General features: G+C 40.3%; 1 protein-coding gene across 2 annotated transcripts in view; it reads right to left on the bottom strand.

Annotated features, from left to right (window-relative positions):
• The window catches only part of LOC137888896 (ras-related protein Rab-27B-like), a 45,359-nt gene that overhangs the window by 5,671 nt on the left and 27,595 nt on the right, over positions 1 to 12,093 (bottom strand). For both annotated transcript variants that reach the window (XM_068732403.1, XM_068732404.1), the window contains exons 2-5: positions 5,200 to 5,371; positions 2,735 to 2,823; positions 919 to 1,022; positions 595 to 718 (exon numbers count right to left, since the gene is read on the bottom strand). In XM_068732403.1, the coding sequence (XP_068588504.1) occupies positions 595 to 718; positions 919 to 1,022; positions 2,735 to 2,823; positions 5,200 to 5,352 (470 nt within the window). In that variant the 5' untranslated portion in view covers positions 5,353 to 5,371. The remainder of the gene's footprint in view (positions 1 to 594; positions 719 to 918; positions 1,023 to 2,734; positions 2,824 to 5,199; positions 5,372 to 12,093) is intronic.

Raw genomic sequence — 12,093 nt, forward strand, 5'->3', positions numbered from 1 at the left:
TCCATGTGATGCCCTCACCCTGTTTATGCTAAACAGTTCCCCAGAGTTTAACACAAATTTGATCACTTCCTGGAACAGATCGAGGTCTTTGCTGGCTGGAATGACACCAGGAAACGGTTTGTTTTTTTTACCTTGTCTAACAGGAAGTCATTTGTTGAGATATGGTTGAGTGCTGCTCTGCACTGCACTGCACTGCACTGCACTGCACTGCACTGCCCTGTTTCACTGCTCGTCTTAATGAAATGCCTGCTCTTTACTGTGTGTGTGTGTGTGTGTGTGTGTGTGTGTGTGTGTGTGTGTGTAATGCGCAACACTTCAGTACAACTGTATCACAATTATAATGTGATATTAAAGAACCTGTTAAGGGTGTTCAACACCTCTCATCCAATGCCAACCCTCTGAGTATTGGCCGTGACAGATAATGCATGGATAATAACAAGCAGCAGCAGACGATAAAGAGTCACATGTGTAATTTGAAAGTTTGTATAACTGTCCGGTGAAGAGTATACGATGTAAGCAGTTAAATGTCAATTGATGTAAGTAAGCTGAGAAATAACCTGCCCCAAATACTGCATGAAAAATAAAAAAACCTACCCGTATTTATCAGCCAGCTCCTTGGCCTGTTTCTCCTGAACCTCCCGCTGGTCGGCCAGGTCGGCCTTGTTTCCTACCAACACAATATCTGGATTCTCACAGTAGGCATTGGCCTGTAGCTGGCCTGGAAATGAATACAAATATACAACAAATGTAAAACAGAAAAACTGTACCTTTGTACAGCTGAATGTGTGACGGGTGTATCCGAGGGGAGCTTGGATAAAAGAGAAAACGGGACCGTAGAGATAGACGAATCAGACCTCAAGCTAAAACAACGCGGATTTCTAAACAACACAAAGAAAATGTGTGAGGTCAGAAACGTACTCATCCAGTTTCTGACATTGAGGAAGCTCTGCTGGCTGGTGAGGTCAAACATCAGCAGGAACCCCATGGCATCCCTGAAGAACGCAGTAGTCAGACTGCGGAACCTGGAACACACACACACACACACACACACACACACACACACACACACACACACACACACACACACACACACACACACACACACACACACAGACCAAAATGAACACCTCAGCTGAGATCTGAAGTCAGAGCTGAACTCTGTGGTTCCTTTAACAGTACTGAATGGAAATTACGACAAATTTTCATAAAATTTTTTCATAAAAGTGAACTGAAAAAAAAATACAAATTCTCTGAAATATCATTTTGAGAATGTTTTTTTGTGTGTTTCTTGGTTTTAGATTTTCTGACTTCTCTTGTTCTTCTCCAGAAATGTTTTTGTTTCACATTTAAGATAAAAAAGATAGATACTCTAATTTGAATAATCTCTACTTAGAGACTAGCTGGTGAAGATAGTGGAGCATTTAGCAGCTAAAGAGACAGATTTCTCCAGAGTTGGAGGATACCAAAAACAGAGCTAAAAACAGAGTGAATACTGGACTTACTTTCATCAGGTGGACGCAAACAAGACTCCAAAATAAAAGCTAATATTCAGGCTTAAGTCTTAATTGATAAAAACAGTTATGTAATGTACGATCTGTGGCACGCTGGGCTTCTGGGTGTGACACCAGGACGAAGGAACATTACTCTGTGTAAACATTAATAACTATTCAGCAAATATGTAATACACGCAAACACATCAGGATAAAGCAGCAGATATCAGGGTGTTTTCACGGCAAACAGTCTGACGAACTAATCACACAAGTGGAATGACGACTGCAGTGGGTGCTCCATTAAAGGATCACGAAGATCAGTTTATGAAAATAGGAATATGTTCCGTTACGCTGAGCTGAAGAAATGAAGTTAGAATTATGTAACTAACACTGACTCATCCTGCAATGAGTCATCAGGCCTTTACAAACAGATTCAACAGATCGAGGCCAGTTCCAATTAAAGACCACACACGTACAGACACACACACACACACACACACACACACACACACACACACACACACACACACACACACACACACACACACACACACACACACACACACACACACACACACACACACACACACATGATTGACACATGCTGTATAAACAGGCAAGGAGGCGCATAGACACACACACATAAACATACTGATCTGTTGTTACATGATCGATTTCAGCGATGAGCTTTATCATTTCGCCGTCTCTGGTCAAAACTGGATTTGCCGTGAGAGAGATTAAAGCCAGTTAAAGCCACGTTTCCCTTAGTTTCCAGCTACGTCCAACAAGTCAAGTTGTGCCACAACGCAGCCCCACTCAACTTCAGTGGCTGCTGCTTGAAATGAACATTTAATAAATATTTCAATAATGTTAAAGCTACATTCAAAACCTAATATAAGATGAAACTACTGTTAATTCGACTGCATTTGCTACATTTTGCTACATTAAAAAAAATGGAAAGACATTTAAAGATGTATTTCCTTCATGGAGATGGAAAGTTTCACCGCCAGACACACGATGACGTGTCCCTCTTGGACACAATGATTCTTTCCCCCGGTGTGTTGCAAGAGAGGACAGAGAGGACGGGGTCGACTAGCACTGCTGTAGCTATTCTATACATGTTGGTGGAGACAACTGTGAGCAGAAAAAAGCTTTGAAAAAGTGGACTGGGTAAAGAGAAATGAACAACTGTAATAGTCCCGATGGAAAGAAGGACACCCAGTCCAGCGAGACGAGCAGCCCACCTCTCCTGTCCGGCTGTGTCCCACAGCTGAAGGTGGACCTTGAAGGTTTTCCCTGCGGTCGTCCCATTGGGGTTGGCTGCTGTGTACACCTGAAGAGAGAGAGAGAGAGACAGAGACAGAGACAGAGAGAGAGAGAGAGAGACAACACGAGTTTAGATTTGATCCATCACATTCTAGCGATTCGTTTTAACTAACTTAATAAACCGGCGACCGAGTGTAAACTATCATATCGCTGAAGAAGTACATTAACGGCAGATGTGCCGTGTATGATCCCCTTTTAGGGGCAGCTGTAGACGTTCACTGGGGCCCTGTCCATGTCTTCACGGAAGAGACGACATTTCACCAAAAACAAATAATAAACTGTGAGCCAAGTACACATCCACCTATACATTTTAAAGCTGTTGTCACAGAGGCTCGACCCTCACTCAACTTTAAAGCAACGCAGATCAAAATACGAGCAAGAAGGGCGGAGAAGTCCCCGTTCTAAATTTAATAAAAGAATGATCGTGAATCGTCTGTGCAATGACTGTGACTCTGTAATTACTGAAAGTTCAGTTTTCTAGGTAATAACTGACTTGGGGAAAGCGATGACACTCGTACGTCTGACAGCGCGAGTCCTCTGTAGTGAGACCCGTGGTCGAAGCGGAGGATTGCTGGATTACGACGTTGAGTTTGGGCCACAACTGCACATTTCTGCTGAACATAATCCCATTTTTGAGCAAAATACCTTTTTGTTTTTCATTTCATTTCATGAATTAAACTTCTCATATGCAAATGGTGCAAATCCTCAGTGACTCCATCAAACTCCGATGGTCGCACCGACTATGTGGTTTCAGTTGAAACGCAGGTTCAATATCCGGCCCACACTGAAAAAGTGCAATTCAAGTTTGTCATAATATCTAAGGATGATTTTTTTCAAGCTAAATAATCTTGTAAAACATGCATGTAACTTTTTACAGAAGATACAATATAATAATAAGCCTCAGAAGAATACAATAAGCCACAATAAGCTACTGGTAATGTAAAGCCCAGCAGAATAAATTAAGTGTAGACTGCTTATCACAGTCAGCTGATGTGTTCACTATATTTAGCTCAGTTTACAGCAGCTGGAGATTTTGCTTCATTACAGCTTATCAGAACTGTCAATTCGAGTTCAAAGGCTCACATGATAAACAAACAGGTCCACATACAGCTTCAGCCTCCATTAAACAGCCCTCAGGAGGAGCCCCCCCCCCCCCCCCCCCCCCCCCCCCCGACAGCACTGAGCTACAGCTGTGATCATACGTGTCTGTTTCTGTTTCCACTCTTGACTCCTGAACACGGGGTGTGATCTTAACACACACAGACACACACACATAGAGAGAGAGAGAGAGAGAGAGAGAGAGAGAGAGAGAGAGAGAGAGAGAGAGAGAGAGAGAGAGAGAGAGAGAGAGAGGAACAATAATCAATCCTATGAGTCATCCGGAGTGGTGGGATTAAGGCAGCATTGTCAGTGCGAAGGCAGAATAGCACCAAGGTGACCACACTTCTGACCAAACCGAGTCTCGCCCACTCTCTGATTCAGATATCTGCATCTCCGTGTCTTTACCCTGATGAGATTTCAGCAACAGGAATTAAGGTTTTCAACAGGTCTAAGTGATAGTCTAGAGTGGTACTCTTATATATATATATATATATATATATATATATATATATATATATATATATATATATATATATATATATATATATATATATATATATATATCAAATATAATGATATCACGATGCGTTCGAATGTAATCGTGTAAAATGTTTGGCGAGAAACTCAAAGAAATACAGTTGTCTGAATATAAGATGGAGACAAACGATGGCCTGTTTAACTTCTTAACACTAGCTCTAAGAAGCTTATAATACATAATTAAAACTATTAATAACAAGAATTAATTTTTAATCAAAATTCTTTTATTAAAATATTTGTATTGATTTATATTACTGTTAATTTTAATTGTGTGTTTTCATGCAAATAGCTACTATATATAGATGACAAGGTTAACATTTAGACTTAACCTGATTAAATCATTTTCCAGACTGTTCCTGTACGGCGATGAAAAAAAGTCTGGAGCCTCAAAACCCAGGGAGTAATATGGCACCTAAATGTACTGAATGGGTTAAGTTTTGACAGATACAATTATTTCATATTATACAAGCAATAAAATGTTTTTTTGTTTTTTTTAAAAGAACAAATTAGTTGTTCGGTCTTATTTTCTCTCTTCGTATCTTTACGATTGCTCCTCATTAAAGCAAAAATAATATATATATATATATATATATATATATATAGCTATATATATATATAGATATATATATATATATATATATATATATATATATATATATATATATATATATACTGTATATGGAATCAATTGATGGAATAATGGTAGAATACTGCAGCTGCAGCCCTGTAAGAGATGAGAACTTACCACTCTCTTTTCCCTGAAGTCGATGCCGACTGTGGTGATGAACTTGGGGTTGAACTTGTTGTCTGTGTATCGGTACAGGAAGGTGGTCTTGCCCACGCCGGAGTCCCCCAGGGCAAGGAGCTTTATAAGGTAGTCATAATCCCCATCAGTCATAGTGATGCCCGCAATAAACCTGTGGAAAACAGACAGAGACAGAGGAACTCGTTAGCTAAAGTTAAGTTAATTATAGGCATTCTGGGTATGTGATGTGATGCAAAATAATTAAAAATAGAAGAAAAGACAAAGTAAGACACAGAAACTAACACTGGTATCAGATGTTTGAGGAAAAAAACCCACACGTGATGGGAAGGAGTGTGTGTGTCTGAGTGTGCAAATTGTTTACCCACTGTTGAATTATGGAAGTGTGGTCAAAGGGTCGTCCTATCCAGAACAGAACTTTCTGGGAAAATGGTTACTGTGCGAGTGTGTGTGTGTGTGTGTGTGTGTGTGTGTGTGTGTGTGTGTGTGTGTGTGTGTGTGGGAGAGAACATAAAGTGTGGGTGGGAACTAGAGTGTGCCTATACTGTATATCCGAGTATGGGAAAGCAGTAGAAAACTGTATGTACTGCAGGAACACCAGGTTTATTCCTTCACAGAGTGACAATGTCAGACGTCATCCCAACGATTTGTCAAAAGGTGCTGAGGAGAAAGTGTACCTGAGCGTCAGTTAGTGGCGCTCAATAGAGCAAAGGAATGTGGTTTCATGTGAAATTCTTTCCAACCAAGCGCTCACGTATCTAGTGAGTTGTAGTCTGGGGTCTGTTTGCCTCATGGCTACATGTGGTATATTTAGAAAAAAGGATCACAAGACTCTAATTCACTCAGCTGAGAGGAAGCAGATATAACACTGTGCCTTATTACAGTGAGGACAGTGAATAACTAGCAGCTGTGATCTCCTCACAATGACCTCACTGTACCTCAGACGGTACGGTGAGAATCAGAGACACTATTCACCAACCAGACTGAAGCAAAGATAGTACGACTCACCAGCACTCACTCATTATTGTTTCCAAACACAATTACCTTTGTATAAATGGCAGCTATTTCCAGCCATATAGAATAAGAAGAGCAGCAGCGAATTCATTGTTAAAAGTTTAGGCCACTTCGGCTTCAACTTCTATCAGCGAGTGCAGGTGGTACAGATAGTAATTTATCTTAAATATGGATTGTAAACACTTGGAAAGAGCACTTAAATAAATGCTGAATGAGAGGTTTAACTGAAACATGCCAAGTGTTGCACATGTAGCACCAGCAAGTAATTATTGTTAAGTAGTCGCCAACATCCAAACTGCACAGGCATGTTGCCATTTACGTCAGAGTGTCAGCGGGCTAATATTTATCTTAATGTACCGCCGAGGCTAGACAAATCCAGCTTAGACAAATGAAAGTTGACAGACTGAGCTTAGACAAGCTGAGTCTATGATGTCCTAAAAATGTCCAACATACAGAGGAAAACCCTCTTTGATTTAGATATCACCATGGCCTTTTCCTGAGTCAGAATATTTTACAATAATAGTGGTATAGCAAATTTTCCTCTTCATTTACTTACTGATTGGCCAATGCTACACCATGTTGGTGTGTCCCAACAGGCTGTTGTCATTCACTGTTGGTACTTATAAGTGGGGAACATACAATTCAGGTGTAAAAACCAATCTAATTATTACTTATTGAAGATAAGTCTAAGGTTTGCAGAAATGGTCCTGACACACTGGTCCTTTAATAAGGTCAAGAAAACAGTCGGTATAAACTCAGGCTTCCATTAATTGGACACTTTGGCACCACATGACAGCAAACTGAAAGAGGTTTTTTTTCCTTTTTTTTCCTTTCTTCCCTTGCTTTCACACATTTAGCATCCATCAGTCCTGGCTTTGATGAAGCCCCTCTGAGGGTGCGAGGGTCGGATTTAGACAATGGGGAAGGGTGGAGCTCATTGATCTGCCGTCACTGGTGGAAAACCAGGAAGGTTTGTAGCGTGATCATTCGGTCAGTCATGGTTCCCTGAGGGTGGAACGGTTAAAAGCAGCTCCGTCAGCTGATGACAGACAAACAGCACGACTCACAGTCACCAACAAAACAGAACAAAATGAAATTGAACAAAAGTAGCAAATTCCGTGTGTTCATGTTCTTAGTAGTGGTGGACCGTTTGATTCTGAAGTAATTCACAAAATTCATAAAACACATGATATACGACTAGAGACCTTCTTACGATGAGATCACACCAGCGCCAGTGACTCACACGGTGCAAACAACACTGGCGTCGCGGTCGCAGCTGGGAAAAAAAACAAACATATCCAAGCAACAACGCCCATGTGACGACCGGCTGCCAATTCCTCCGTCTTTTGAATGCACCAAGTGAGTTATAACACTCATCTTCTATACACGTTTCTTCTCCATAGACCACCCAGCAATTAGTCTAGACGTACAGTATTGCATCCACTACCGCATCACAGTGATCGGTTCACTGTTCATCTGGAATGGACTCTGGTCCGGATCGTTGCGAGACATAATGAATGTACAGTATGCGTGCGATATGTCTCGAAAAAGGCTAATAAGGACTTTTTACATTATTGTTGCGTATGAAGTGTGAACCTGACCTAAATTCCTCCGCTATTAATGGAAATTATGTTCCAGATGTACAGTCAAACCAGTCCAGTGGTTTGAGGTTGTGCGGCTCCAGTCATGGCGTTCTCTGATCCAGTGTCTCTGGAGGCAACAGTTCCATCTCTCTCCTTTGTTCCGCTCTCTAAAAAGGGTCTGCGCTATGTTCTATACGCCCAATTCCCCCTACACTCAGTATACCTGGACGTGCAAACACTGGAAACCCTGTTAGGTTGTATTCCCACGAGTATGTCTTAGTGAATATGGGGGGGGGGGGGGGGGGTATATCAGTGCACAAAGGTTTTTATTGACCAATTCTCTCACTTCTTGTCTTATTGTACCCAAATCTGATCATCCTTTAATCCATGGCAATTATAAAATTTGCATTTACTGACCGTCAATCCCAATTGCTCATGATTTTCTTTTTTTTTTTTACATTGAATTGGCTCTTTCAATCTTTCACGTGCCATTCACACGTGTACATGGTCATATTCTTGACCGTTTTCACCTTTTGGCATTCCAGTCTACAATTAACAGATAAATCTCAGATCAAACCGTTTACCCCTTTTGGAATATTTACAAAATCCATCGATCTTCTTCAGCCTTTTAATAGTTGTCATGAGGACATTTCTGCTTTCTTTTATTCATCTGTTCTCTGTGACATCAACTTAACAGTGGCTAACACTAGCCGGCGACATACGCACCAGCATACACTGATGCAATTTTGCATTGACTTTATACGCAATGACTTAATATACACACAGTTGCCACTTTATTAGGTACAAGTTGCTAAAACTAAAGCAGTCAAATACAGCAGCTCAGCAATGAGTCATACTTGAATAAATGTTACAATTTAAGTGTTTTTTAAGTCGCTGATTCATCTTAATGGACATATCGGACGCTATAGTTTGTGCTGTTGCCTAATAATAGTTTATAATAGTTAGCTTACCCTCATATGATTTATTAAAGGGTTGTTGTATTAGACTGCATTATCTTCAGCTGGGTGTACGTAATAAAGTGACAACTGAATACGCGTCTAATAACACAATTTATAACAACTAATAGAACAATTGGTTCACAGCTTTGCAACAATCAGGTGGCGGAGGAAAGGTTTTCCCTGGTGTCTGCTAAACCTTCTGTCTCAATAACAAGCAAGAACAAAAGCATAAAACACACAGAGACATTAAAAATGTATCCGCTGTGTCTCTCACACACACACACACACACACACACACACACACACACACACACACACACACAATGAGAGAGGGGGGGAAACAAACAGAAAACAAGAGAAACAAACAGAAAGAGAGGAGTCTATAACAGAGAAGAGATGATTTGAGTTTGTATGAGTGAACCTCATCAGCATCACTATCAGAAGATCTATCAGGAAGTTGTGTTTTGCTCTTCCGCCGCTGTTATCCTTCACATCTGTGAGATTAAAAAAAAACAAAAACAGATGCCACAGCTTTCTCACAGTCGGATTGATTCACAAACAGTCTGCAGCTTCTTAAACTAATAGAGATATGAAGTTCGGGGTTATCTATTAAAGGCCCGTGTTGTAGAATGTATAAGAATATGTCTCTGGTTATATGAGACATATTGCACCGTACATCCGCTGTGCAAAGCAGACATTGTTTAGTCAGACTGCTTTTATCAAAAAGAAGCTAAACTCTACTTTTACATCTGAAGCATCAGAAAGGAAACGGCATCTTCCTCCACATCTGCCGCTTCATGATGTCCCTGACCGACCTTAGAGCTTCAGCACACTGGCTGAGGACACAACAGAATACTGACTTACTGGTCTGGAAATACTAGTCCTCTCATATGTTTGTCTTGCACTCTTACACGACAGAAAGACAAACAGACTGTTTTCTACAAAACGCACAAGCAAACAAGACTAAGCGTCAACAGGTCTGCTCGCTCTATGAGGGTGTACTTGGGCGTGCGAACAATGATCGCAATGACAACGGACACACACGCACCGCACGATGTCGTCGGTGTTCAATTCCAGTCAAAATTTGTATTGGGGGGGGGGAAGTAAATTATAAAGCTGTGATGAGTGTTGTGTTCAAATGTAATCTTGAGAAAAATGAAACATGAATAAATACAGTTGTATGAAGGAAGTGTTTTAACATTTTAGAGAGAGAATTATAACTTGCTTTAACTTCCTGACACTAGTTTTAAGCAATCTTATGATACAGAAATAAAACTACTATGTTGTTGTTTTTTTTAGCAAATATTTGAATACAAAATACAATTGTGTGTGTTTTATGCAAAATAACCTTACAGCAAAGTAAACGATGTTTTGCACTCGTTTCGGGATGGTGTATTTTTCAGGACAGTTCCGGCAAAATGGTGAAAAAAAGTTAGTCTGGATCCTCGCTGTCAATAATAGCCGGAGTCGACAAAAACTGGAATCAGTAGGTCAGACTTTTAAAAAGTTTGATATCAAAAATCGGCCAGGAATGTTGGTGTATATCTAAGCAGCCTGAGTAAATATAAGGGTCACAAGTGGATTACCTGTTGACAAAATGACTATAATTGTTGCGAAACAAGTAATAAATAGAAGTTAATAGATACATGTGTTTTGGTTGTAGTGACTCTTTAAGCACAGAGGTGAAAAATCTGAAAAAGCTCACATGATTCATTTCAGAGACCCCGAGTGTTGTTTCCCGTGCCGTGCTGCTCTAAACACACTTGGATTTATTACACGCTCTGCATTCAATAGGAAAAACGGGGCAAGAAAGAAAAAGTGCAGATTGTGTGGCGGTTTGCAGCATGTTTGCAGCAACGATGCACAAATACGACTCCCATACGAGATGGGAATTCAAACCTTCTGACCGTAGCAAGCTGGCTTCCCTGCATAACTGTTTAGAGAATGTGAAAGACTGGATGTTCTTACTTTTGTCATGTATTTTTGCCAAGACAGAAGTCCTGCTCATTAGTCTTTGAACACCTTTCAGAAGAACGACAGACACTCACACTTGGCCACCTCACTACTAACAAAGTCAGCCACTATACATCTTTTTTTTTTTTTTCCCCCCGACTGTGTCTTGAGCCTGGAGCAACATGTAAAGCCATGCTTTTATCAACTGAGTAATAACTCCAGAATAAGACAGCATCTATCATTCAGTAACACATTGAGAGTCAGGCATACCCTCACATCTTTGCAGCTTGGTCATTGTAATGCCTTGATTACTTGTGCAACTACAATACAAATGACGATCAGTTTACTCATCATGGGCAACAATACTGACCAGAACAAAGCCTTTTTAATAGTATCACCCAAAATCGTGGCTTTATTGCAGACCAGATATAGTGTTCACCAATTTAGCTTAGCGCACTAGCATGCTAACATTATTGTGGTGTTAATGCTGATGTCCCTTCAGTCTTTTATTTCCCAACCCTGAAAAGCACTCTGTGCTTTTTGCATAGAACATGCTTCACAAATTAACTGTTATTATAATTATCATAAAAAATTCAGTCTTGGAAAAAAGTAAGAGGGACAGAAGAAGGAAAATGATTATTCATCGCTTTTTTCTGAAATTGTTTTTTTAGACCATTATACTAAGGAGAGAAAGAACGAAACAACAGCGTATATTTACCCCAATGCCTTCTATTCCTCATTATCTACACATTACTGCTGATGAGAAAAGAGGGTGTTGTGTCTTTGGGGTTCATTAGATCTTTATACATAATGCAACGTTGATCCTTTAATTAAATCAATAAATAATTCATAGCAGTGTAGTGCGGTTTAATCCAAATCCAAGTAAGATTTCCAAAACGAAATGTATTCTCATAAGACCAGATGGCTCCGGACAAAAGATGGCTCTGATGTAGAGCGCCCAACAACGTGTTTTGGTTTTGGGGATTTTTGGAGGATTTGGAGGATTTTGAAGCGAGTCTACCAACTGTACAAACTCGTACCATCAGATAAAGGTTTCAACAGCTTCATCAGTAAATGCGTTTCAGGTGGGTTTTTGAACCTGATGGCACTAGTTTGTACAGCGAACGACCCCCGGAAAAGCTATGGCTGAATGTTTTTAAAGATTTTCATTGTACTACTGAAAGCGGCAGGGGCGAGATGGCAACGTTAATTATTGATTGACACCGATGGGATCAATCTGTCTCTTCTCACTGAAAATGCTCATCTTGGCTTAAGGTAGTTCCCACAAGAAGAGTAAAATAGTTTTAATCAGGGTTTGAAATACGGGGGGAGCTCGGCTCATGAGAGCCATGAGCGCCACAAAAAGC

This window comes from Cebidichthys violaceus, unplaced genomic scaffold (assembly GCF_023349555.1).
Source record: "Cebidichthys violaceus isolate CVI_PGR_0920_01 unplaced genomic scaffold, fCebVio1.0.p SCAF_59, whole genome shotgun sequence".
Classification (NCBI taxonomy): domain Eukaryota; kingdom Metazoa; phylum Chordata; class Actinopteri; order Perciformes; family Stichaeidae; genus Cebidichthys; species Cebidichthys violaceus.